The 26660-nt window shown below is 52.5% G+C and overlaps 4 protein-coding genes across 6 annotated transcripts; 2 read left to right on the forward strand and 2 right to left on the reverse strand.

Annotated features, from left to right (window-relative positions):
* The first annotated feature begins 25 nt into the window (after positions 1-25).
* On the forward strand, positions 26-1473 carry Ssna1 (SS nuclear autoantigen 1). Its single transcript, XM_032903122.1, has 3 exons — positions 26-178; positions 352-551; positions 918-1473. Exons 1-3 carry the CDS (start codon positions 127-129, stop codon positions 1023-1025), a joined length of 360 nt encoding a protein of 119 aa, XP_032759013.1. The 5' UTR covers positions 26-126; the 3' UTR covers positions 1026-1473.
* A 1305-nt stretch (positions 1474-2778) lies between these two features.
* Positions 2779-10929, reverse strand: Tprn (taperin). Its single transcript, XM_032903123.1, has 4 exons — positions 8385-10929; positions 3611-3833; positions 3417-3523; positions 2779-3313 (listed from the first exon to the last, which is right to left on the reverse strand). Exons 1-4 carry the CDS (start codon positions 10248-10250, stop codon positions 3251-3253), a joined length of 2259 nt encoding a protein of 752 aa, XP_032759014.1. The 5' UTR covers positions 10251-10929; the 3' UTR covers positions 2779-3250.
* Positions 10930-14626: 3697 nt separating this feature from the next.
* Positions 14627-15603, reverse strand: Tmem203 (transmembrane protein 203). Its single transcript, XM_032903125.1, has one exon. The coding sequence runs from the start codon at positions 15381-15383 to the stop codon at positions 14973-14975; it is 411 nt and encodes a 136-aa protein (XP_032759016.1). The 5' UTR covers positions 15384-15603; the 3' UTR covers positions 14627-14972.
* A 40-nt stretch (positions 15604-15643) lies between these two features.
* Positions 15644-23749, forward strand: Ndor1 (NADPH dependent diflavin oxidoreductase 1). 3 transcript variants are annotated; one of them, XM_032903126.1, is made up of 14 exons: positions 15644-15846; positions 16121-16198; positions 19196-19293; positions 20663-20761; positions 20843-20944; positions 21036-21245; positions 21513-21634; positions 21711-21931; positions 22016-22123; positions 22250-22364; positions 22505-22654; positions 22742-22860; positions 22930-23024; positions 23129-23749. In XM_032903126.1, exons 1-14 carry the CDS (start codon positions 15712-15714, stop codon positions 23271-23273), a joined length of 1797 nt encoding a protein of 598 aa, XP_032759017.1. In that variant the 5' UTR covers positions 15644-15711; the 3' UTR covers positions 23274-23749. The 3 variants fall into 3 exon arrangements, 2 of the variants coding, with proteins under 2 accessions (XP_032759017.1, XP_032759018.1); XR_004387976.1 differs by having other exon boundaries at positions 15653-15846; positions 22261-22364; XM_032903127.1 differs by lacking the exon at positions 15644-15846 and having other exon boundaries at positions 16110-16198; positions 19145-19293.
* Positions 23750-26660: the final 2911 nt, after the last annotated feature.

Consider the following 26660-nt stretch of genomic DNA (forward strand, 5'->3'; position numbering starts at 1 on the left):
GATGACGCAGCGCGGGCTGTGGCGCAGTCGTGACGTTCGCTTGCTCTCGCGCGCTGTGTAGGCAGTGCGCAGGCGCGGGCTTGGCGGTGCAGGCGGCGGTTGAGGCTTACGGACGCGGTGCCGACCATGACCCAACAGGGCGCGGCGCTGCAGAACTACAACAACGAGTTGGTCAAGTGTGAGCGTCGGGCGCTGAAGGCCGCGGGGCCGGGGGCCGGCCAACCCACACACTCGGGAGGCTGCGTCGACATGCCTCACGAGCTCCGCTCTGCGGCCTCCCCTCTGTCGTGCTGGTCGGGGTCCGAAGCTCACGAGCCCCAACTTACAGCTCTGTCTTCCCGCCCACCCTAGGCATCGAAGAGTTGTGTCAGAAACGAGAGGAGCTGTGCCGGCAGATCCAGCAGGAGGAGGACGAAAAGCAGCGGCTACAGAATGAGGTGAGGCAGCTCACGGAGAAATTGGCCCGCGTCAACGAGAACCTGGCGCGCAAGATCGCCTCTCGCAACGAGTTTGACCGGACCATTGCGGAGACAGAGGCCGCCTACCTCAAGGTGGGACTCTCAGATATGCGTTGTCAGTGCCTCACTACTATCTGAGGCTAGGTAGGGCCCATTGTGGTTCAGAGGCTGTAGGCCGGACAGTGGGCTGTTTGTGGGATCCAAGAGAGTGAGCAGTGGTGTGCTGGACAGAGTACCATGGTTGGTGGGTCTGAACTAACTCAGCCTGGCTTTGCAGGGTGGAAGAGCTCTGGGACAGGTGCAGGAGGGAGGATAATTTTATTGCCCCCACCATCCTCCATAACCCGTTGGCTCAGCACAGATGGCCAGACTGAGATTCCCATCCTCCACTATCAGAGGCTGAGGCAGTGGGAATCTTCTTACCAGAGAAATAACATCCTTCTATTTCTCTGGCCCCAGATCCTGGAGAGCTCTCAGACTCTGCTTAGTGTACTCAAAAGAGAAGCTGGGAACCTGACTAAAGCCACGGCTTCAGACCAGAAGAGTAGTGGAGGCAAAGACAGCTGACAAGCCCTGTCTCAGCCGTGGCCTATGGCTGCTCAGTCCCCAACATGTCTGTCCTAAAGCATCTTTGTTCTCCATGGCCTCAGATGTCTTTTATCTCTGGTGCCCTGAGTGTCAATTTCTGACCTCCACCTGCCTTGAGTGACAAGACAAGCCCCAGGACAGTCCAATGGAAGATGTGTTCCCAGCTCCGCACTCACATGTGTTATTGGGACCTTGAGCTCCTGGTCAGCTCCATGAGGAGCCTCTTTCTGAAGCTCCTGTATCTCCTCGGGCTGCCAGGAATGTCTCGGTCCTAGTCCAGGTACTGTGGGGGCCCCTCACTTTGTCTCCTCAGCCACTAGGGCCCCAGGCCAGGCATATTGAAGAAAGAATCTTGACTCCAGAACCAAAACCTTAGGGCCCATCCCCATGACCTCTGGTGTTTCAATAAAGGTTGTTTTGCAAGATCTGTGGCATGGCCTGCCAGCTACCATGTGTCCTGTTGGTAGGAGGAAGACCTGCAGCTTTTCCCTGACTCTCCTATCTTCAGAGCACAGAGCTAAAAGTGCTCACCTCACTTAGGTCAGCCCTAGCCTGGAACTTTCCTTGTAAAGCTGCTGCTGATCTTTCCCCAAGTTCAGCACACAAACTACTATTCTGTGAGGGGCTTTGCTGTATGATGTTACTCAATACAGAGCCTGGCTCAGAGATAGAGACAGGGACAGTTCATCTCTCAGTACAAAGTTCTGTTTGGCCCAATACACTGCTGCTGCCAGGACCCATCTCCCAACCACATTGTTGCTTACTTCCTGTTTCCATGTGCCCTATGACCCAGCCCTTTGCACAGCTTCTGGGGGAAGTTTGGAAGTATTTGTTGACCAAGAAGATCCAGAAAACAGCTGTGGTAGTTTTCACCTATCATCCCTTCGTTGAGGAAGAAGCCTTAAGTTCAAGGCTATTCAAGTGAGCATAGTAAACTGTAAACCAGTTTGGGACACAGTGTGAAACCCTTTCTTAAACAAAAAAAGTACCTATAAAACTGGGCTTTTAGGGGTTGGGGATTTAGCTTAGTGGTAGAGGCCTTGCCTAGCAAGCACAAGGCCCTGAGTTCGGTCCCCAGCTCCGAAAAAAAAAAAAAAGGAAAACTGGGCTTTCATTTTCTTGAGAGAAACATACATTTTCACACTCTGCTTGAGCCTAGTCAAGCATTGTATTTGCTCTTAGGTGACAGGAAAAGGAGACACATTTAGTGTCTGTAGATGGCCCTATCTCAGCACTGGCTGCCAAGGCCTCTGAGAACAGTTTCCAAGCAGGCAGCTCTGCATCTCCCTAGACTTTTGGGAACTCTGTTGCTACAGCCTTGTTACAGGCTTATAGGTCAGGAGGTATCCAAATCAAACGTGAGAAAAGATTTCCAAGTTTCCATTTAGCCCCATTCCTGTGTGATACACAACTAGCTACCTTACTAGGCTCCTGGCCCTGCCCTGAATCCTGTCAATTACAGCACCCACCTTCCTCTCGTCTGGCATCTAGGCCCCTGGGTCATGGAGTTGCACAGTCCAGACATTAGGTTCACTTCCCATGGTCCTAGCTCTGAGGGAGAAAGTACCAGGCTTGCAGTGGGGAGAGAACAAGAGTAAGAGGCAGACCAGCAAGAGCTCAAAGTGTAACAATGCCAGACTGAGCTCACGTTTTGCTTTTTTGCACACAGGTGCTCAAGTTAGGCCTCTACCTTGCTCTTAGACTGAGGGCTTCGTAAAGAAGGCAAAAGCAGCCGTGTTACAGTGCTGTTTATTGATTCTAATATCTGGGGGGAGAAAAAAAAAACACCCTGCCATCTTTCATGAGGAGTGGCTGAGGTCCACCATAGTAGAATCATGAGCTTGGATTTCGGCAAAGAACAAATAGCTATGGTAGCCTCTTACTCCTGACAGTGGCCACTCCCCAAAAGGTAGAGGCTGAAATGTCCAACAGCACCTTGGGACAAGATCTGCTCAGGCCTCCACCTCATCACAGATGAGACAATATGGACAGATGTCAGCCTGTCCCACAGGCAATTCCCACCTGTTCTTCATTGGCGTGAGATTCAGATCTGGCCCTAAAGGCAGAAGGAGACAACACAGAAAGAAGGCAGGGAGAGCCAGGTGGAAGGGGCACAGAATACAGTCAGGGCTCCTGGGTATTGACTGGCTTCCAGGACCACCACACCTGGGGCTAAGTCTTGGCCATCCTGACAGTTGCAGGGGTCAGAAATAGAGGGCTGGCTCGCTGCGGAAGTCCGAGAGATCATTCTGACTGGCAGGTGTGAGCTGAGAAAAAGAATAGAATATAGCCACTAAGGCTCATTCACGCATCAACCCTTCCCCAAGCCAGTCAGCCTCCTTTGGTTGTCTGGGGGTTCACCCAGCTTACCATGACCTCTTTTGGTGGGAGCTCCACCTCAGTTGGAGCCTGCACCAGTGTCTGCTCCTGCCACTTGCTGAAGGCCATGGAATGCTTTGGAGTGTAGCTGGACAGACCTGCAATCCAAAGGCAACAGGTATGGGTACCTAGAAGTGTGGTCCAGGTTCCACTCCCAGGCTGCCCATCCCAACGGGTGTGATTACCTGAGCTGCTCTCAGGTCCCACACTGCTTACAAATGTGGCCCGGGGCAAGAGAACTGTGAAGGATTTCTCTGAGTCAGGCCCCACTTCCTCCTCTTCACCATCCTCTCCTTCCTCCTCCTCCTCCTCTTCCTCCTCCTCCTCTGCCTCTTCCTGGGCCAGAGAGCTCTCAGAAGGGTACTCAAATGTTGTGTGCAGGCTCTTGTCATTGAAGGAGATCTTCATCTAGGAGTGAGAGCCACGTCAGCAGGGGCCCTGCCACTCAGTTAAGCAAAGATGCTAAACAGGGAGAGAAGACCCTTCCACCAAGAGTTGTAGGCTCCACCTATCCCACCCTCTGCCTGCAACAGCTCCTAAGGCTAATTCCACATTCTGGGTGTCCGTGCATGAAAGAATCCTAGCACCAACCATCACTGTCGGGGGCCTGCTTCGGTTGGGTTGCTGGTGCTAGTGGGGAGCCCCACTTTTATAGAGTCTAGGGTACTAGCAATCCCATCAGTGATCCCAACTCCTCTACCCTACTGTGTGCTTCACTGGCTCCAGAATTTCATAATCAAACAAATTCTCCTTTCTCTCCTAGTGGCCTGGTTTTAAGGGACAAAAAGCTGTGGGCAACCCTGTCATGATCCTCCTGTCTGCTCCCTGGGCTGGGAGCCCCTCCTCCACAACTGATGACTGTTGAGGTTCCCAGTCCTCTGCAGAGCTCAGCAGAGGGTTGGTGATGAACATGAGCACTTGCCTACAGCAGATGGAGCAGTCTTGCTGGGCTCGAAATATTAAACTCCTAGGCACAGGACACCAACAGCCAGCTCAGGTTCCCCCTCTTCCCCTGGAAGGAGCCAGAGGCCCAACAGGATGGGAGACTAGCCTGGCAGGGGAGTTGAGCCTGTCCTGAGGCAGCAAAGTGACCCTGGCATAGGCCACAGAATACACCAAGGGCCCACAAAGCGGGACACCTAGACTGTGAACCAGCATCCTGCCTCCTGCCCCTCTCAATCAATGGCCACACTTGCCCACATGACTGCCCATCAGAAGATACCCTGCCCTGGACCAGGAGGAAAACCCCCTGGAATTGGAGCTCCTGTCTTCTCGACCTGCTAGGGACGTCTGTTCTCCCAGGCCCTCCCTACTTTGGCCATCTGTACACATTGACAGGCAAATGGGAAGACACTCCTGGGTCAGGCAAAACAGATGTTCGCATGCTGTACCCTGCTTTGGCCTCAAGGTCTAGCTAATCCTTGAAGACTAGATCATGTTGGAGACAAGTTAGGTGGAATCTGAGGGATGATGTCGCCTGGCCCTCCTGACTAGCCTTCTGAGATAAGTACCCTAGGAGAAGCCCGGGATAGTGTAGGGCCTAACATGTTGGAACCTTCTATAACAAAGTGGCCCCATGGATGGAGCCCTTGAAGCCCATCTCCTTACTACTGAGAATACAGGGCCAGATGCCAAGACCCAGCTGGATTAGCACACCCTCATTAGTCTGCATGACCAGTTCCCAGCAGGGAGGCTGAGGGGATAGACACGTGTGGTACAGTGCCTGGTACGGCCTGGCCAGGCTGGGGGTGGGGAAGCAGCTCCTAAGCCAGCCTGCCTCAGCTGGGGCCCAGGCCCCCAGTCACTATCTTCCTTGTCTCCTCTGGCAGACCAGTATTCAGTCCCCTTCCAGCACAGGTCAGTGGGTCACATGTAACTCATGCTTATAACCCCTGCTAGGGGTGGAGCCACCAGGGCATGTGAGGAAGGTCCAGACAGGGATTGTCATAGTCACCAGTATCTAGTCACCAATATCTGGGGGACTTTACCCAGCACACCTAATGTGGCAGGCAGGTGATGGAACCTCTGGGCTTTCACAGGGCCCTTTTGTTTTCCCTCAACCTGCCCTACCCATACACACCCAGCTTGTGTTACCAAAAGGTGTCTACCCTGGGACTCAAAGCAGGGAAACGGCTCAACTGGCCCAGCTAGAGGTGATGTTTAGCTAAACCCTGCCCCCACTCCCTTGCATGCAGCCTGGCTCCCATCCCCCATTTGGCCCCCAGCCAAAGTTCCCAAGGGTAACAGGACAATAGACCAGAGCTACCCAACTGTGAGAGCCACAGCTGCTACACACCCCCAGGGCACACCCTGTACCAGTGAGATTTCAGGAATAAGGGTCCCGGTCTCTCTCTGGGGTTCCGGGCTCCAGAAAGACCATCTAGGGGTCACTCATGAGAAAGAGTTGGGTGAGAGAGACTGAATCAAGAGGAAAACAGGTGGGGTTGGGGATTTAGCTCAGTGGTAGAGCGCCTGCCTAGCAAGCACAAGGCCCTGGGTTCAGTCCCCAGCTCTGAAAAAAAAAAAAGGAAAAAAAGAAAAAAAAAAAGAGGAAAACAGGTGAGAGGACACGCAGGCCAGCTTCAACTAGGAGAGGCAGGTGCAGACTGGAAGATGATGATGGCGCGGAAAGAGCCAGAAGGACAGACCCGCCTTCAGATGGGAGCCCGGCCGAGGGCCATAACTAGGTCACAGAGGGGAGGGTGGAGGTCACACTGCTGGGGAGGGTGGAGGGCTGAGCCCTGCAGACACTAACATGTTAGGGCGTGGTACAGGAACAGGAGGTGGGAAAGAGGAAGCAGCGGCCAGACAGGTGGGAGCCACTAGTGCTTCTAATAAGGGAAGGAAAGGTGAAAAGGACACCGGGAAACAGTGGGGGCTGAGAGGCTGCAACATCCCAACTCAGGGAAGAGGGGCACAGACAGCCGGCCTCTTTCTCCCAATAGATAACCTAAATGAAAATGTTCCTGCCGGGCTGTCTCTCAGAGACGCTGACCATCAGAGGCTGTAACAACCCTAACTACCTGAGCAGGGCTGGGTCCCTCTGAAGTCATGTACCCTCTGCTAAACTGCCATCCCAGTGAAGAGCAATCAATTCCTCAGTCACACCCTGGAAAGCCAGCAGCAATGCCACCAGGTCCCAGTCATGGTGGGGAGGGAAACCAAAGTGTGCAGTTGCCGGAAGGTCCTCTGGGACCACCTACTCCCACAGGAAGAAACAGGAGTCTCACCAGGGCAATTACTTGGGTTTCAGAAGGAGCACCCTGGGTTTTCCTGGGGGCTGTAGGTAGGAGAAATGTCAGGGAAGGACAAAGTACATGAGGGCCTCACCCTACACACTGCTCTGAAGGTTGGGCAGCTTTGTGCCCTTCCCCCTCCCACATTCTGTGTCTTGCTGGGCAGGGCAGCTGGTGCATGCATAGGCAGGATGGCACAACCAGCAGGTTGTGCTGCTACAGAAAGCCCTGCCCAGGCTACTTGGCCACAGGAAGCATCATCCATCTGGACCCCCAACTCCCTCCGTCTGGCCCAGACATCCAGGATGCTGGCCAGGGTCCTACCCCAGCCCTGCTAGCCTTTAGGCCTTGTCCTGCTTTAGTGTTTGAGATCTGCATGAACAACCGTACCTGGCAGCCCTGCCCTTCTCACTTTAACCCAGCCAAGGGTGGTTCTCGCAGTTGTCCTAGACAGGGGCAGGAGAGCCAGGCCCTTAGGAGCAGCTTTTCAGTCTCAAGAAGCCAAGTGTCCCAGGACAGGAGCAAGGCTTCGGAAATAGGAACATGGACTTGTGAAGCTCCCCAGCCTCAGCTTCCTCAGCTGTATAGGCTATCACCACTTCACTTGTTCAACAAGCTTGGGGACCACCTCACATCAGGATCAGGAAGCAGCGAAAGACAGGGAAGGGCCTGGATCAATCTGCTCCAAGGACTTGGGGTAAAGAGCACAGGTGAGAGTGGGAGAGACATGGTCTCATGTGGGAAAAAAAATGTTACAGCCCTGAGTCTCCTCACCAGAATCCCCACCAAAATCCCCCCGGATGCCTGACATGGCAGGTGGAATTGGCAGGAAAGATGATGACAAGGCCAACTGTGGCAAGAAACAAAATGTAAGGGAAAAAGAGTGAGGTGACATGGCTTAGGACAAAAAGGTCTCCCCAAAAAACAGCATTAACCAGGGTGAATCTAAATGTAGACACTGCAGGTGCCATCTCAGCAGAAGGGAAAGGTGCACTTCCCTGTACCTGCTGACTAACAGTCATGTGGGGTAGGTCTTGGAATTTGCCCCAGGGGACAAACACAGACCCTGGAACAATCAGGAAGAATCTGAGGAATGATTTCCTTGTGCCCAGAGGGTTCCAAGCCACTGGCCAGAGCTAGCCAGGAAATATAGCTCACCCTGGTCATTTGAGCCTCTAGGGGATTATTCTTGAGTTTCTCTGCCCAAGGCCCTGTTGACCATGTCTGGCATGAAGCCTGGGTTCTCAATCCATGCTTGCAGAAGGAAAAGGCCTGCCAAGCTCTGGCTCCTGGACCTTCCAGGGTGCTGAGAACTCCCTCCAACTGGCTTATGGGCTGTGTGCCCAGATTGACCTCAAAGTGAGGAGGACCTGCAAAAAACTGATTGGCCTTATCCTTACTATGTACAGCCAGGCTCTGGATATCTGTCCAAACTAAACTCCACAGGAGTATGCCAGCTACCTCCAAATCAAAGGCCAGGCCAGAGTCAACGGGCTAGGCTATTCCTGAAGGTAGACTGCAAAACTACCCTTTTCCAAAGGGATGCTGGAACCCTGCACTCCCTGGCTACTTCTCCCAAATCTCTGAAGTAAACAGTAGGCTAACTACAGCCTGGGGCTGTCAAAGTTCACAGAGGCCCTGGACTGGGCCCAAGCACACAGCCCCATCTCCTGTGATTTATGGAGTAGGCATCTGTGCCAGCAGCCCTCTCCTTACCACTTACCTTTTTTCTGGAAGAGCCAGCCTTGATGAGGCAGGACTTCTGCAGGGCCAGGTAACCACCGATCACCTCAATCTCATTCACAGTGGGGTATCGTTTCTTTAGGGCATTCTCCAGGGTAGTGTGGGGTCCTGAGAGGCTATCAGCATCCTGTTCCTCTGCCCCTTGCTGGGACTGCCCATTAGTCTGACTTAAGTGTGGCTCCTGAAGGGTCCCCGGCTTCCTCTTGGGCACTACTGTGAAAGTGTTGCTACCTCGGTTGAGGAGCTCTGAGGTGTGCCCAGGTGTGGAAGGGTGCAGGTGGTACTGGGAAGGCACACCAACTGCTGAAGAGGGCAGTTTGGCTTCTTGAAAGGCCTCCTCCTCTGAGTCTACTTCATCAATGAAGGTGACTGGAAGTCCTGGCCTCACAGGCTCCTGGCCATTCTTGGTCAAGCCAGGAACCCCCAAGCCTTCAGCCGGCTCAGCTTCAGTAGTGGCTGGTAGAAATGGAGGTGGTGAGGCTGGCCTCTGCCTCCTAACAGACTTGTCTGTGTCAGAAATGGCTGGCCTGGGGCAGCCTCCCTCCCTAATTGCCCACTGCATCTCAGCAGCCAAGGAACTCTTCTCTAGGGCAGGTGCACCATCCACTGTAGACACCAGCTGGGATCCGAGCCCCTGGCTCTGAGAGGCCCAGCCCACCTCCCCCTTTGGCTCCTCGAATTGCCTCCCCGCCGAAGGATAGTTCCCAGGGGCTTTGCGCTTGGGGATCAACACGAAGGAGTTGCGGGAGTTCACTCTGAGGTTGGCCAGGGCTCTGGCCTGAAGGTCCCCAATTGGGATAGTTTCCATGTCTGGCTTGGAGGATGGCCTTATTTCGAAGGAGTCATTGGCGCTGGTGGCAGAGGAGACCCACTGGCGCTGACTGGGAGTGGCACTGGCTGGGCTGGGCGCCAGGAAGGCAGGGGGCCCAACTGGAGTGGCACTTGGGGTCCCAGGGCTTGGGGATGGGTGGAGGGAGGGTTCCTTTGACTCCACCTTTGGCTTCCACTTGCCCGGTACAGGCGGAGAGCCCGACAACCCATTGGCAGGGCCGGCAGGGGATTCCTGAGTCATGGGTCCATTAGAAAGCGAGCGATTGACCGCACTGCCGGGCAGGCCTCGGGGGTGGACAGTGAAGGAGTTGCTGCCGGTCTTTTGTAGGAAGTCGCTGCGCCGGGCCCCGGGGCCCGCAGTGCCGTCGGGGTGCGCGGGCTCGCAACAGGCAGAGCGCTGACCCGCGCGCTGGGCAACGGGGACAGGCGAAATAGGGGGTGCGGGCTGGCTAGGGAGCACCGGTGGGGCAGGAGCCAACGACCGATTGGTAGGAGCGCGCGTGGCAGCAGATGCAGGCGCCACGGGAAACTGCGGGAGCGCAGGGCGGAAGCGCTCTGGGCTCCCGCGGCGGCGGGGCGCAGCAGGCGAGTCGAACTTTTCTAGCAGGCGGCTGACCCGGCCGGGCTGTGGCTCCTCGTACACCACTACCTCGGCAGCGCGGATGCTCGAAGCGGGCGGCACAGCGGGCGGGAACCCTGGCGCTGACTCGATGATGAGGATGTTGTCGGCTCGAATGGTCCGCACGCCGGGCACACGACAGTACAGCTCCAGCAGCTGCTGAGCGGGCCGCGCCCCGCGCCGCCTCTCCGATTCAAGTCGCATGAACGGGTTCTGGCTTAGTGGACCCAGACTCTCCGCCAGCACCAGCCGCTCGTTAGGCCCATCCGGTGCCGCTCCAGATCCCGGGCCTCCGCTCAGAGCGGCCAGTTTAGCTCGCCTCCGCTCAAGTATCTCCCGTTTCCAGGCGGGCATCACGGTTCGCGGCCCCGGATCGAGCCGCCCCAGGCCGGCCATGCTGCGGCCGTGCGGCCGCGACAGGACTGCACGGCGACCGCGCGTCGGACTGACTCTCAGCTACCTGCCTCAGTACCGCGCCGTGCCACGCCCCCCTTGGTAGCCGCCAATTGGGCAAGCGCGCTCGGACCTAAGGGCAGGACTACCTACCTATAGCAGAAGCAAACGGCCCAGTTGACTGGAGAATACCCACTAAACCCCTCCCCTTTAGCATTTTCATTGGACTACAACCGGCACTAGTCAGACCCTATTGGTGAAAGTCTGTGGACACCCAGTGAAGCGCTGCTCAATGGCTGCTCCTCACTTCCGCCTTTGCGCTCTAAATCCGGCGCCTTGGATCCCAATTAAAGCAGGGCTTGTAATTAAAGCAGGTATCGCCTAGCGGACCCTTGCGACCTAGGTGACCTTGGCACAGTTCTGACTTCAGTATACAAGCTGCAAGGGCCTTCCACCTTTAGACCCAGGCTCGCACCAATCTGGAGTCCTTGAACCGCTGTGGGCAGGCAGCCAAGGTCCCCTAGAAATGCTGCTTCTGAGATCCACTCGGGGAATAAAGAATGTATTTTCGAGAATCTTGGTTTTGTAGGTCCCAGACTTACTGCGTGTATGAATATCTGGTTTACAGCTTGCCACCCACGGTTCTGCCAGGTATCCATTATGTGTAAGAGGCAAGGAAGCAGCCTTGTTTCTGCGCGCGCACACACACACACACACACACACACACACACACACACACACACACACACACACACACACACACACACACACACACACACGTTACACATTTAGGCAGTTCTGTCATGCAGAAAAGTACAAAAACAAGGGTAAAGGTCCCACTAACTCCTGTTGAAACGCATACCTCCAAGAATGGGTAGGGGGGTAGTGACTCTGAAGGGTCACAACCTCACAGCTGATAAGTAGTGAAAACTTTCTTTAGGTAGAGCTGCATAATGCGGCTCCCTCCCCAGCATACACAGTAGGGCAACTGCTTGGAGGGATTAGAAAATTGGAGGCTGCAGACTCCATTCACCTGCCTTACAGTCCACAGCCAGCTGAGGCCTGGCACCGCTGCCCGCCGTGCCTCTTGCCTTCCAGGGACTCTGCCTAATGGAATGTGGGCCTTTGCAAAAACAGACTCAAGCTAGGGGTAGGTGCCTTAGGCTTCTGGGTTGAATGGCAAATCTACAGCTCACACCACCTTCCTTTATCTTTAAGTTGCCTGCTGGTCCACTCCATCAATATAAACTGGAGATTATAAATGAATTTCAGGGTTGGAGAGACAGCTCAGAGGTTAAGAGCACTGACTGCTCTTCCAGAGGTTCTGAGTTCAAATCCCAGCAACCACATGGTGGCTCACAGCCACCTGTCATGGGATCCGATGCCCTCTTCTGGAGTGTCTGAAGACAGCTACAGTGTACTCATAATAAATAAATAAATCGGGCTGGAGAGGTGGCTCAGAGGTTAAGAGCACTGACTGCTCTTTCAGAGGTCCTGAGTTCAATTCGCAGCAACCACATGGTGGCTCACAACCATCTGTAATGAGATGTGTGTCTGAGGACAGCTACAATGTACTCATATATAATAAATAAATCTTAAAAAAAAAATAAATAAATCTTTAAAAAAAATACCCACATTGCTAACTTACCCTGTAGTGTCGGAGACTGGGTCCAGAGCCTTCTGCATGCTGGATGAACTCTCTACTACTGAGCCACAGCCTCAGCTTCAAAGAGAACCTCTAGTACTCATGCCTTTTATACTCAAACTCTAAATTACCAAAAGAAAACAGGAACACACAAAACAAAATCTAAGAAATGTTACAAGGAAAACCACTCCAAAGCTCACCTTGTATCTTGCTTTGAGAAAAAAAAATCAGCCCAATCCTAGATTAGAAACATTTTTTCCGGGGTTGGGGATTTAGCTCAGTGGTAGAGCACTTGCCTAGCATGCGCAAGGCCCTGAGTTCAGTCCCCAGCTCCGAAAAAAAAAAAAAAGAAGAAAAAAAAAAAAAAAAAAAAAAACATTTTTTTTTCCTAGCTGGGGGCAAACCAGACAAGTCACCCCTTGACTGATGTCCTCAGTGTGTGACATGCCTGACGATTTGTCCCCAACAGAGGAGGCATAACCTGCTGTGCTGGAGCACAGACCAGCACACTTGTTCTGCAAAGGAGCACACTAAGTTATTTCTAGTGATTCTCAACAGAAACATGGCAATGTCAGAATGAACTACTGGTTGTTACAAATGAAGGCTGCTACAGACCAGACACACTACCAACCTTCTGACATCCTCAGGACAGTTTCTTCTTCGTCCAAAATAAATGGCCAGGGACTGGTGAGGTGTTAACATCTGCTGCTCTGTAGAGGGAAGACCTGGATTTAGATCCTAGCACCTGGATGGCTGTAACTTGCTCCTGGAGATACAGTGCCATCTTATGGCCTCCATGAACATTGCACCTGTGCTCCACAGCCACACAGATTTTTTTTTTCTTTCCTTTTTTTCTCTTGTAAAAGAATGACCTAGTCAGCTGCTGGTGGTGGTGCATGCCTTTAATCCCAGGAGAGTCAGGAGACTGAGGCAGAGACAGGCAGACCTCTGTAATTTCAAGGCCAGCCTGGTCTACAAAGGAGTTCCAGGATAGGCAGGGCTGTTGTCACACAGAGAAACCCTGTCTCAAAAAACAAAACAGAAGAATGATCCCACTCAAATAGCTAAGCATACTGAGGAACCCTGTATTCTGCAGGTCACGTTTGATCTGTCAACTATTAACTTTTGTTGATGTTCCTTTAGATTTTCTCCTGTTTCCCTGCTCCCCTCTCCTGATTTCCCTCTCTCTCATAGCCCAGACTGGCTTCCAGCTATGCTGCCAATGATGACAATGTAGGTTTTTTTTTTTTTTTTCCTTTTTTTCAGAGCTGGGGACCGAACCCAGGGCCTTGCACTTGCTAGGCAAGTGCTCTACCACTGAGCTAAATCCCCAACCTTGACAATGTAGTTTTGATTCTCCTGTCTCCACCCCCTCTCAAAATAAGATTACAGGTAAACAGTCAATCAATCAACAAAGTTATATCCAAATGTCCCTTTTCTTTTTTGTTTTACAGCCAGGAAACAGTGTGGCATCCTGTTTCAAATCCTTTAAAAATGTAAAATTTAGAGTTTGCGAGATGGCCCAGAGGGTGGAGGTGCTTGCAAGCCGCCCAGGCTGCCTGATTTTGCTCCCTGATATCACAAGGCTGACAGAAATAATTTGCATAAGTGGTATGATATGCATATACCTGCATTCACACACACACACACATACACACACACACACACACACACACACACACACACACAGAAGTTATTTTTAAATGTAAAAACCATAATGCAGTCAGTTGGCAGGATCCTTGCCTAAGCTAGATGTGGTGGTGCCTGCCTTTAATCCTAAGTCTTGGGAGGCAAAGGCCGGCCTCTATGAATTAGAGGCCTGTTCTACAGAGTGAGTTCTAGTTCAGTCAAGGTTACATAGTGAGTTCCTGTTTCAGCAGCAGCAACAGCAGCAGCAGCAGCAGCGGTTGTCTAACATGTATGGGTTTGAATTCCAGAATCACATAAAACAGGAAGTTAAATGTCATCACTGATTACAAAGCAAGTTTGAGGCACGTCTTTGCTGCACAATACCAGATGATCATTTGTCATCCCAATCCTGCAGCACTGCCATCAGAGCTCACCAATGGCTACACACTAATAAATCACATACTCTACAAAGTCCAGCCCATTGTTTTTAGCTGGGGTAGCTAGTAGTGCAAGTTACCCATCGCCTACAACAAGAAACGGGGATTTTCCAAAAATACGCTAACACCCAAGGTGCTCTAGCCATTGTGCACTAATATCCCCAACCCTGTGACTCCTATCCACAATGTTAAGCGAGGAACAGCTGAACATTCACCTAATGCCTATTGTTACTTTCAGGAAACATTTTTTCCACCAGCAAACACTGACACATGACTGACATAAACCTTGACATGACCTTAAGCTGATAAACTCCAGCTGTTCCCAAGCTCCTATGTATCATGTTTCTACTTCCATGAGCAAGTGAGCACCTGTTCCGAATGTCTATGCTTCCTTTTCTAGGTCTGTTTGTCTCACGTGTACTAATGACACCTGCCACAAGGGGGTGGGAAAGTCGGGGAAACTGCAATCTGTTGGGCCAGGAAATCTTGAGAAGTCTTGAGACCAGTATTTTCTCAGATGGCAGTTACCCACATAGGGTATTCATGCTCTTTTTCAACAGTCTGCTCTATGTGAGGTAGAATGAACAAAAGGCTAGTACTTGCCAGACGTTATCAATCGAATAAGTAAGTCTGGCCTGGACAGATGAAGGAGTACACTCTAAGGTCAGTGCAGCTGAATGAACAAGCTGATTTATAAAGGGGTACATCACCATAGGAAATATTCAGAGCCTATCAGGACATTTTACTTAAATGCAGTCTCCAAATGTTGGAAAAGTTCAGTATTGACTAGCAATTCAGCACATGAATAACTGGAAATAAGTTTTAATAAACGAGGCTTCACTTTTAAGTTTTGCTCGAGGAAACCATCTTAGATATAAAGAATACTGGATAGTAAACTGGGCACAAGCAGACACTGATTTCTGACCAAAGCTCCACCAGTGTGGCATCAGGGTCTGGACTGGGATGTCCAGAACTCCAGCTGCACAGTGCTCCATTAACAGCCTCTGCAGGAGGCTAGTTGACCCGACAAGCCCGGATCATGAGAAGCTGCAGGAGAATGAAGACCGGAGAGGTAATCAGGCCGAACCAGAGTTCCCGAGTCTGCTCCACTAGCTTCTGGCACAGCAGCATCTCAAAGACAAACTTGAGGCTTAGGACGGTGAGAACCCAGAAGAGGCGCAGTACAGCCAGTCGCTTCTCCCCATCTTGGAAGAGACGAACGGAAACGATGGTGGTGAAGTAGGTACTGAGCCCGTCGGCAGCGAAAAAAGGCACAAAGACGTTCCACCAGGAGAGGCCCGGAGCCAGGCCATCCACTCGCAGTGCCAACAACACGGAGAACACCAACAGGGCCAGCAAGTGCACGAATATCTCAAAGGTGGCGAAGCCCAGCCACTGCACCAGTTCCCGCAGCGAGAATAACATAGCGCCTGTTTAATACCGGCCGCCGGTGCCCGGCACCGGGACGTCTCTGACCGCAGACCTGGCGACTCCCTGCTGTCGCCGCTGCACACACGAAGCAGCAAGCAGCCCAACCCGGCCTGGACGCCGGCCCAGGGACTCCGTGGCCCTCAGGACCCCAACCCGGGTCCTGGAAGGTGATGCTGGTAGAAGCCTATGACGTCCAGATGCTATTCCCGGCCCCTCCCCGCAGGCGCAACTGAAACGCGTCATTTCCTGTTGACAGCGGAAGGGGGAAGTTAGTGGGTGTGAGGTCCTGGTCGGGCTACGCGGTCTGTCCGGCGTGTGCGGGATGCAGGTTCCACAGCTTCTGGTGCTTTTCGGTAGCCAGACTGGCACAGCTCAGGACGAGGCGGAGAGGCTGGGCCGCGAGGCCCGGCGCCGGCGGCTAGGTTGCCGCGTGCAAGCTTTGGACTCTTACTCCGTGGTGAGGCTCGGGCGCTACGGCGGAGACCTTCCACCGGACTTTCCCGTCCTCGGACGGAGGACGTTTGAATGCGGCCCTTTGGGCCCAAGCGAATTTAGGGAAAAGGGAGGCACGAGGCTGAGGCCTGAGAAAGAGAAACCCCGATAGCCACTGGGAATAATTGTCCAAACACTTTTACTCTGTTACCCTAGGTGAAGGTGGTGGGATGCGGTTCAGGGAGGGCACTGATCAGGGCCGCCAGAGACCTTACACCTACCTGTGTCTTGTCCTTGAGGCGAATCTCATTAGGGAGCCCCTGGTGATATTTGTTTGTGCGACTACAGGCCAAGGAGACCCTCCTGACAACATGAAGGTAAGGCTGGCCTGATGTGTACCCTCGACTAGTTTTCATTGCCGTGTAAGAGTCCCAATGTGCACAGAAATACCTTCCCTTCAAAACATGTTGAGTATGAGAGGTGCCTTGGAGAGATATTCTTTGTGTAGATCTGAGGAGAGAAATAGCTCTTAGTAGCCATTCAATAGCCTTGACCATTTTGTTTCCCAGATTGACATGAGTCTGGTCTGAGTCATGTGAAGTTCAAGCTTTGTAACATTCAGAGAACTTTCTTTAATTCTCTACTTTTTTCAAGCACATATATTCCTGGCACCATCTGAGACATAGCAGCCACATTTTTTCTTTATGGAGCTCAGTGGCCAAAACAACAGATTTAATGGTCAATTACCAGGAAATACCTTGTGTTGGGGAAAATGCCAGATGTTCAGGAAGTGAAGGGGGTCCTGAAATCGGACACAACATTTTGGAGGGAAGGAGCACACCTATAATTCTAGCTCCCGGGAGGCAGGAGCAGATGGAGCTAGCCAGGGCTACGTAGGGAGACCCTGTCTCTAAAATAAATTAGTAAAAGTAGGGGCATAAGGTGCCCCTGAGGTGGTGAGAAGCAACCTGTGTGAAGGGCAGAAAGTCGAGGATTCCTCAGCCATGAGCTACAGTGAAACTGTGGGCTTAAGATGGAAGCTATAGGAACTATGGAAGTGACACAGTGATGCTGTCAGTATAGCAAGACCACCACCTGTCTGAAGGTAACAAGAATAACACTAGGGAATGCATCACCATAAGCAGGAAGTGCCCCTGTGCTTTGAGGTGGGTGGTGGCCTAAGGCTGGATAAACCAGGCACATTCCAGAGAAGCCAAAAGGGTAGAGCCAACAGGATGTGTATCAAAGGGATCTAGCTTATGAAGGACAGAATCACAACACAAGAAACAGGATACATAGTAATTCCACCTGTAAAATGAGAGGACCAGGTTGGGCCGGTGCCAGGAGATATCTAGAGGAACTGCAGTTAGCTGTGTAGTACTAGGAAGGTCCTAGGAAGTGTCACTGTTGAAGCACCCAAAATAAAACTGAAAATAAGCCCCTATCCTTCAGGCTTGCCATCTAGCAAGGACAGTGTCAGACAGTTTCCCTTCACAAGGTCAGTGATAGGGTGGGAGGCTTGAAAGGCGTCCCTAGGATCAGTAGTGACTGCTAAGGAGAGTAGTCGTCTATGAGAGGCAGACACTGTGATCTCCAGAACTAGAGAAGATGAAGTAGAATCAGGAGAGTTCAAGGTTGCCCTCACCTACATATTAAGAAACTGTGTCAGCCAGGTATGGTAATATACATCTGTAATCTCAGCACTCCAGAGGCTAAACCTGAAGGACCAAGAGTTTGGGGCCAGCCTCAAACTAATGTCAACCAAAAACATGACTCAAACATAAACAACTTGTCCGGCAGTGATAGGAAACTTGGAGTCAGAGGCAGGTGGACCTCTGTGAGTTTGAGGCTGGCCTCGTTTACAGAGTGAGGTCCAGGACAGCCAGGGCTATAGAGTGAAAATCCTGTCTCAAAATAAGATAAAAATGAGAAAGGGACAAAGAGGTGAGGGAATAGTGACTTCCCTCAGGTTTGAGGCTTGCTGGTCTGTGGATAGTCCACATAGGAGTCAGTAGTTACTGTCTCAATCACAACAGGAGCTGAAGCCCTTTGAAGAGGCCACAGGCCCAGCATCCCAAAACACACTTGGGAGTATGGTCCCTCATCTCTGCAGGACAGGAAGGCCTTGGCCTTGGCATCTTTGCCCTAATCCTCTTTAGAAACACATTGGAATTATAGGGGAAAAAATCTAGTAACTGGGTCTCCTCTTATCCATTTCTGGTGAAATTGACTGACAGGCATGTCCTAGAGCTTTCCATCAGCTTTTCCAGGAGCTTCTAAAGTACAAATAGGTCACAGAGAGAGAATGAATCAATGAATGAATGAGTATGTCTATTGGAGTGAAGACTCTTGTGAAAGGGAGAGACAAACAGAACCCAGAATTCAGAATGGATGCAGCATTCCTGGGCTGAGACCAGGACCAAAGTAGGACAGACAGGTAGGGAAGCAGGAAAAAACCTGCAAAGTATTGGAAGATATAGCTGAGCAGTTCTCCCAAGTGTAACACAGAAATTGGACCACGGAGGAAAACTGTCACCAGAGCTTAAAGATGACATGAGAAGTGACAGAATGAGGTAGGACTAGGCAGGCAATTAGTAAGGACAGTAATGGTGTCACACAGCTGGGTGGTGGTGGCACAGCTTTTAATCTCAGCACTCCAGAGGCAGGTGTATCTGTTGAGTTCAAGGCTAGCCTGGTCTACAGAGAGAGGGTCCCAGGGCAGCCAGGGCTACACAGAGAAACCCTGTCTACAAGCAAATAAACAATGCCACATAATGGAAGGGGAAAACTGCAACTGAGACAGTGACCACATGCTTGCAAGGGGCACCCATCAAGGATGGCTAATAGGCCAGAGGTCAACAAGCTATAGTCAGCAAACTGGAAAGGTCAGTGTAAACCAGAGTTCAAGGGCATGAGTTAGTGAGTTGACACCTTCAGAGAGTTGGAGCACAGCCCATCTTCCTTTTTTGCCCAGAAGACTTGAGTGAGAACATGTGGCCCAGCCCTTGTGCAGTGACTGGCTGGTCCACCACTACAGCCGTAGAGAAGCAGCTGGAGAGTGGTAAGCAAGTTCACGCCAGACCAGAAGAAGAAGAATACTTCATTGTGTATATGGCAAGAGGGCGTCAGGCTGCCCTAGCAATTAGATGGGGCATTGAGCTACAGGTCGCCATGTATGAGAAATATACAGTGAGGATAAGTTTTCTGCGTGTGTAGAGTTTCTGTCTGTAGTTTTGTACCATGTGAAGGAGAGATGGCCAGTGTACAGTTCTGGGCTCTAATGGTCTTCCTTCCACACCATCCTCTCCCTTCTGGGACCTCAGACAGAAAACTGGCCTGAGCTGTGGTCCTAACACAGTTTCCTGTGGCTACAGAACTTCTGGAGGTTCATATTCCGGAAGAGCCTGCCATCCACCTCCCTCTGTCAAATGGATTTTGCTGTCCTAGGCCTCGGGGATTCCTCATATGCCAAGTGAGTAGGCAGCCAGGCCCTGCACTGTGTTAGCTCATCCACCTTATCCACAGATACTCCCTAGTGGGCACACTAATCTCTGTAAGGACTTGGCACAGAGGAGGCCACTATTGGGGAAGGGACAGGGTGACAGAGTACCACCATGGAATTCAGGGCATGGTAAGGCTCAAACCAGCCAGCACTACATTACCCAGTCTGTCCCTGTTCCTCACTGCGCCCCAAACTAAGTATTGATAACTTGAAAAGAGCCCTAAGGTGGACAGCTTGCCTTCAAGTAGCTTGTTAGGCAGGATCCTGGGTTCTCGCTGTCAAGGTTTGTGGATAGTTATGTCCCTAAACAAGCAGTACTGTTAGCTTTCCTCATTTCCTGGGGTGATAATGAGGGATTTCCACTCAAAGGTGCAAGTAGCTGTCTAGTTTCCTGTTTTCCACAGGCCCAGTGTCATCCAGCACTGAAGGCCACTCCAGCCTCCTAAAAAGTTGTGTGCACAGCAGGGTTCTTGATTGCTTTAGATAAAAAGAACAGAAAATGGCACTGGAGAGATGGCCCAGAGCCAGTTAAGAGCACTGACTGCTCTTCCAAAGTCCTGAGTTCAATTCCTAGCAACCACATGGTGGCTCACAACCATCTGTAATGAGATCTGATGCCCTCCTCTGGTGTGTCTGAAGACAGCTACAGTATATTCATATAAAATTAATTCATAAAGTAATTTAAAAAACAAAAACAACAGACATCGGAAGCTGAGTATGATAGGTCACTCACTTAAAATCCCATCACTGAGAAAGCTAATATGGGAGGGTTGCCACAAACTCTAGGTGGGACTATATCTTACTAAACCAAGAAGAACAGAAAATAGGAAGGCAGTGCAGCTTTGCTCTGCTAGAGGGTTTGCTCATTGACACTGTGTAAATACACAGAGAAGGTAGGATGGAATCCAACTATTGATGTGGTTCCCAAATGGACAAGCTGATGCAAGGACCAGTGAGTTTTCTACAGACCAAAGGGGAAACTCTCACAGAAACACATGGTTATCTGCTGTCCATCCCACACCCACCTCATCCCCAATAGTAACTGTGGAGCCCTGGTCAGGGAATCCAGTCTTGATCTCTTAAGAGCTGTGGGTTAATAAAATGACCCCTCCACATGGCAGCCTGTTGAGATCAAGGAACCCACCATTTGTGGTTATGGCTGTTGCTCTGGTCTCATCCCCTGCATGCTGAAGCCCCGCCCCCTCCTAGAATGCTGCCAGTGTGCACCACTGAGGAAGTGACCCTTGAGGGAGGTCCTATACTCCTTTACTCTGCTCAAGAGGTTGGCTACACTACCGCTCCTTACACTCTGGGCCTGTCTTGCTGTCTCCACCCACAGGTTCAACTTTGTGGCCAAGAAGCTCCATCGCAGGCTGCTGCAGCTAGGAGGCAATGCCCTCGTGCCTCCGTGTCTGGGTGACGACCAGCATGAGTTAGGGTAAGTGTTGATGGCATCGTCCCTCTGTGCACCCCATCTTGGCACGGGCCCACAGAGGCCAATGTCTGTATTCTTTCCTAGGCCCGATGCTGCCATTGACCCCTGGGTAGGAGACATTTGGGAGAAGATAATGACTATGTACCCTGTACCCCTCGACATTCCTGAGATCCCTCACGGAGTCCCGTGAGTCTGAACCTTGGGTATATGAATATCAAGGGACTTCAAGCTGCTTTATCCCCCCAGCCCACCCAACTGATAGTTCCACTTTCCACAGCTTGCCCTCCAAGTTCATCTTCCAGTTTCTTCAGGAGGTCCCCAGCATAGGGGCTGAGGAGCTGAACCTCACCAGTTCAGCCGCTCAGACATCCCCCTCAGAGTTACAGCCCTTTCTGGCTCCTGTGGTCACCAACCAGAGGGTCACTGGCCCCCAACACTTCCAGGACGTTCGGCTGATGGAGTTTGACATTACAGACTCGAATATCAGGTAAGGAGCCAAAGCCCTCAGCAGTCAGGCAGGCTGCTCATGTGGTTGTCGGAAGCTGATGTGGTCAGGGAGAAGCTAGGCAGTAGGTAGGGCTTCAGAAAGGTACACCAAAGCTGTAGGCCAGGCAGCTCAGAGAGCTGGACCTCCAGCCCGCCCACCTCTGTCTCCTTAGTCCCTTCATCTTCCCCCACAGTACACATCCTCCATTCCCCAGCTCGTCTGTCCTTTCCACACCAGCCCCACATTTCTGGTGACTTTTTCATACAGTTTTGCTGCTGGCGATGTTGTCTTAATTCTGCCCTCTAACTCGGAGGCCCACACCAAGCAGTTCTGCCAACTGTTGTGCCTGGACCCCAATCAGTTTTTCACACTTAAGCCACGGGAGCCAGGTGAGTATGGGAGATGCACCAGCTCTGAGGTCCAAGGTGCCACCTAATAACCCAAGCCTCCATGCCATTCCTGCAGGTGTCCCTTACCCACCAGGGCTGCCTCAGCACTGCACTGTGTGGCACCTTGTGTCGCAGTACTTGGACATTGCCAGCGTGCCTCGCCGTTCCTTCTTTGAGCTCTTGGCTTGTCTCTCCCCACATGCACTGGAGCGGGAGAAGCTGCTGGAATTCAGCTCCGCCAGAGGACAGGAAGAGCTCTGGGAGTACTGTAATCGGCCCCGCAGAACCATCTTGGAGGTGGGCTTATGGACAGACAGGTGGATATGGGCCCCTGAGCTCTAGTATGCACACCACCACCACAGTAAGACTCCCTTTATCCAGGTGCTGTGTGACTTCCCACACACGGCGGGTGCCATTCCTCCAGACTACCTTTTGGACCTGATCCCTCGGATCCGTCCCCGGGCCTTCTCCATTGCTTCATCCCTACTGGTGAGGGCTCTGAGTAGGACTGAAGGCTGGCTGGGAAAGCTGAGACTGGGTAGGGCATTTGTCCCTCTTGGGGTTGGTAGCAGGCAGGAGTGCTTTAGCAAGTTACAGCCATCACTGTGTCCATAGGCTCACCCCAGGAGGCTACAGATCCTTGTGGCTGTGGTAAAGTACCAGACTCGCCTGAAGGAGCCCCGCCGTGGCCTCTGCTCCTCCTGGCTAGCATCCCTGACTCCTGGGCAAGGTAATCTATAGTTCTAAGGTTGGAAGAGAGTATGGCCTCAAGCTCCTGCTTTTCCTGTTCCTTCTACCACAGGCGCTCAAGCCCCAGTGAGCACCTCACCATTGTCTTTTGACCTCCTACATGCTGTCTCCCTTTTGTAGCCGGACCTGTCCGGGTGCCTCTGTGGGTTCGGCCTGGGAGCCTAGTGTTCCCCAAAACACCAGGCACACCCATTATCATGGTGGGGCCTGGAACTGGTGTGGCCCCCTTCCGAGCAGCCATTCAAGAACGAGTGGCCCATGGGCAAATGGGTGAGTACAGGAGTTCCAGAGCAGTGTGACCACTGAGACTGGTCTAGCCGAATTCCTGCATCCAGACGGGGGCCCCATGTTTCCCAGGAAACGTCTTATTCTTCGGCTGCCGCCAGCGGGATCAGGACTTCTACTGGCAGACTGAGTGGCAGGAGCTAGAGCAGAGGGGCTGCCTGACCCTGGTCACAGCCTTCTCCCGGGAGCAGGTGAGTGTGTTCCTTAGATGGGGCAGGAGTTGGGATGGCTGAGACTTAGCCTCTGACACCTACCTGCAGGCACAGAAGGTGTATGTGCAGCACCGGCTCCGAGAGCTGGGGCCACTTGTCTGGGAGCTGCTGGATGGCCAAGGTGCCTACTTCTACTTAGCAGGGTGAGCCAACTTGGGAATGTAGGGGAGTGGACCAGCCTTCGGGGGAGGGGGTAGTGGGGATTGGGGTCTCAGGGTCACTGAGTTTTCTGAGGCCTGCCCCCCAGCAATGCCAAGTATATGCCTACGGATGTTTCGGAAGCCCTGACAGCCATTTTTCAAGAAGAAGGACGACTCTCCACCACAGATGCAGCTGCCTACCTTGCCAGGCTCCAGCAGACACTGCGCTTCCAGACTGAGACCTGGGCCTGAGGAGCCACTTGAAGCTCACACCCACACTGACAGCTACACTGGGGAGCCTGCTGGAGTCTAGAGGGCCCATTGTTACCTTTCGCCCTCTAATCCCAGAACGCTGGTTAGACTCACAGTTGAACTTTTTTGGTCCATCTGACCAGGAAGACAGTCCCTGCATCCAGCCAAACTCCGTGGAACCCAGCGTCCCATACATAGCCCCGTGCAGCCTGCACTCCTGGCTTTCTCTCAGTCCCCTTCATTCTGCCCCACATCTGCACCCTAGTCCATACCTCCAAGGGCCTGCTGAGCCCTCCAAAGGGTGTAGAGCTGGGAGAGGGCTGCACTGCCCCTCTGACCGTGCCATTCCCGTTACCTGTGCAACTCAGGCTCAGTTGAAAAGCCACCAGGGGCCAAGTCTCCTGAGCATTGAGAATGGGCAAAGTCGTCTGTCTTCAGGTCTGTAAACATGAGTAAACTGCCTGGGTAGCCACTCACTTCCATTTTTTGCTTCTAGATTTGAGGGTGGTAGGTGGGACATGCATTATCTGCATCTGCTAGTGGTGGGCAAAGATCTAGGGCATGAGCACAGGCTGTGTATATGTACCTCCTTGTCCGATACCAAGGCCTGAATCACACCACACTGGGATATCTGTGTGCCTCTTGGTGTCTGTCCCCTTTGTGCTTGGAACGCAGGTCTTGACTCCGTCCTTAAACTGACAGCTTGGCCAAGCTACTCCTCTGATGGCCACACAACTCAGCCAAGCTCATACCCTTCTCTGACGGCCAGAGAGGGCCTAGAGAGCTATTGAGAGGTCCCAGCTAGGAGCCAGAACACACTATTCTTTCCAAAGAACTGGAAGAACCATCAGGTGGAGGGGGTGTGGTCTGTGTTGGTCCGCCCATGGGCAGGGCCTCTAACCTTGGAAAGAGAAACCCTGTTGGGGGAGTCAGACAGGTCCAAGGGCAGCTGGGAGCTAAGGAACCTCTGTTTTGTCCGTCAACTTTGGGAACAGAGACCAGACCTAGCCAACACTACTCTTAGGCCTGAGATACCAGGAGTTGACATGCTTCGGGGACTCAAGTGAAGTTTACTTCCAGTGAGGTCGGCAAGCTGAAGGTGTCTCTAGAGGTTAGTGCTCTAGTGAGTGGGTGGAGGCCAAGCTCTGCCTGGCTCCTGAGGGCCACACTAGCCTTCAGACCTGCGACAATCCCTGCTGTCACCCTGGAGTCACACTCTACACATCCCGATTTCTGTTCTGGTGACTCTGTCCTGGGGCCTGATGACACCCCCTCTGTGTCTGCTAGCTCACCCTGTGTTTCTCTGGGTCCTGAGCTCTTGGACCCACTGTGCCAGCTACCAGTAGATGAAGAGGATGATCTCAGTGTTCCCCAGGGTGCCAGAACTCCAGACAGTGAACCTGAACTGGAGACTAGAAACCCGTCCGGTGCCTGGGCCTTGTCACTTGTGGAGGGGCAGGAGGAAGGTGAGGGCCAGGTTGAGGAGGAAGAGGAATGTCCCATCTGTGCTGAGCCTTATGGGCCTAGTGAGCACCACCTGACTCTGCTGAACTGTGGTCATAGCCTGTGTGTGGGCTGCCTGCACCAGCTGTTAGGCATGAACCCCAGAACTGACCTGGGCCATGTGTGCTGTCCACTATGTCGTCAGAAGACGCCCATGCTGGAGTGGGAGATCTGTCAGCTGCAGGAAGAACTGCTTCAAGCTGATGGACCCCAGTGCCCAATGCCCACTGCATCCATCACAGCCTTGCATCCTGGCCCTTGGCCCTGGGGGTCCTTAGAGCAGCGCTACCGGCTGCGATTCCTGGCAGGGCCTGTGGGAGGACGGAGCTGTCTCCCCTTCCTGCCCTGCCCTCCCAGCCTTGGTACCTGGTTGTGGGCACTGCGGGAACGTGGCCCCTGTGCCCACCGCTTGTCACTGCTGAGCCTGCTGGCACTTGAACTGCTAGGGCTGGTAGTCATCTTCATGCCACTCATGTTCCTAGGGGTGCTCCTCATGCTGCTAGACCGTTCCAGCCACTAAGCAGAGCCCAGATGCTGGCCAAGCATTGAAGTCCATGCTCAGATTCTGGTAATCAGCAAAGACTTGTTATCACCAAGACCAGATATACCTAAGAGCCTGAGCCAGCCAGAGTGCTTACACACCCTTGCAGCCTAGATACTGGCTAAAGCCAAGGACACGAGGACGGCCTCTGAAGTAGCCTGGCCTGGCAGGAAGAGCTGTGAAAAGAACCCTGTGTGCTTGCCATGGGCAGGCATCTCACTGGCCTCAGGCAGAAGCTGGGCTATACCGCTAGCTCATGGTGCAACCAGTGAGGGTGGACACAAATGTGTGCTTCTGATTATACTGAGATCTGTTTATAGAAGGCCAGGGCTGCAGAGACTCTCATTTCTCCAGACGGAAGCTTTTATGTGTCCCGAAAAGCAACAGCAGCAGCCACAGTAGCTACCAGGAGAGGCCTGCACTGTACAAACTAGCCTTCAAAAGCTCCCCGCCTGAACTAAGATAATCTCACCAGAGAAGATAACCCAAAGCAGCTGGGATCAATATTGCCTTTGTATTGGAAGGGCCAAGGGCCCATCCAGACCCTGAATCCTCCAAATGCCCAAGGTCCAGCCCTCTTCCTAACTGACTCTGCAGTTCATGTCACTGGACCAGGAGGCCTCACTTGGGAGATGCAGACAAATGTCAGCTCACTTCATGGCTCACTGGTGACACGATGTAGGATGTGACATGTCAGAATGAGTGCTGTATAGCAAGTATAAGAAAGGCTCTCAGTAAATAGTTGTTACTATGCTATCATTACCACATCCATCTCATTATTACTCCATCTCTGCCAGCCTGGCACTCCTCACAACCCTTGAGTGGTACCAGTTCCAGTCATAGGCAGACCGGTGCCATTTAAGACTGCTGGGTCCTTGATCTTAGCCAGCTGTAAGCTTCTACATATGCTGTCCAAAGGTCATTTCCATACATCCTTGGCCAGAAAAAAGGTACTTTTTCTGGGGGGACAGGCTCTTTCTGTGCAACCCATGTTGACTTCACAGTTCTGCCTTCCAGAGTGCTGGGACTCCCAGTGAGCCTTACCACACACAGCTCAAAGTTCTGTCTGCCTAGCTGGGCCAAATCCCCACGTGCTCTACACTAGCAGTCCTCTGCACCATCGTGTTCACAGCTACTCCCAGACCTGAGCAACACACTTGGCCAGGCTTGGCCTTCAACAAGCAGGGCGGGCTAACCTTGCATGGCGCTGGGTCACCCTCTAGGGCTAACCTCGAATGGAGCTGGGTCGCCCTCTAGCCATGGTTAGACCATGTTTGGACCTACCCTGGGCCTAGGCGTGGGCTTAGCCCACAGAAGTTAGCTTCAATCAGTGAACAAGTGCA

This window comes from Rattus rattus, chromosome 5 (genome assembly GCF_011064425.1).
Source record: "Rattus rattus isolate New Zealand chromosome 5, Rrattus_CSIRO_v1, whole genome shotgun sequence".
In the NCBI taxonomy this organism is placed as follows: Eukaryota; Metazoa; Chordata; class Mammalia; order Rodentia; family Muridae; genus Rattus; species Rattus rattus.

Bases quoted from the DNA above. Each gene is read 5' to 3' on its own strand.
- Tmem203 (XM_032903125.1), bottom strand. From the start codon at position 15,383: ATGTTATTCTCGCTGCGGGAACTGGTGCAGTGGCTGGGCTTCGCCACC.
- Ssna1 (XM_032903122.1), top strand. From the start codon at position 127: ATGACCCAACAGGGCGCGGCGCTGCAGAACTACAACAACGAGTTGGTC. The intron at 179-351 runs GTGAGCGTCGGG...CGCCCACCCTAG, and splicing joins CAACAACGAGTTGGTCAAGT to GCATCGAAGAGTTGTGTCAG. The intron at 552-917 runs GTGGGACTCTCA...CTCTGGCCCCAG, and splicing joins CAGAGGCCGCCTACCTCAAG to ATCCTGGAGAGCTCTCAGAC.
- Ndor1 (XM_032903126.1), top strand. From the start codon at position 15,712: ATGCAGGTTCCACAGCTTCTGGTGCTTTTCGGTAGCCAGACTGGCACA. The intron at 20,762-20,842 runs GTAAGTGTTGAT...ATTCTTTCCTAG, and splicing joins GACGACCAGCATGAGTTAGG to GCCCGATGCTGCCATTGACC. The intron at 21,635-21,710 runs GTGAGTATGGGA...CCATTCCTGCAG, and splicing joins ACTTAAGCCACGGGAGCCAG to GTGTCCCTTACCCACCAGGG.
- Tprn (XM_032903123.1), bottom strand. From the start codon at position 10,250: ATGGCCGGCCTGGGGCGGCTCGATCCGGGGCCGCGAACCGTGATGCCC. The intron at 3,834-8,384 runs GTAAGTGGTAAG...TCTCACTCCTAG, and splicing joins CTGGCTCTTCCAGAAAAAAG to ATGAAGATCTCCTTCAATGA. The intron at 3,314-3,416 runs GTAAGCTGGGTG...TCTTTTTCTCAG, and splicing joins TCCCACCAAAAGAGGTCATG to CTCACACCTGCCAGTCAGAA.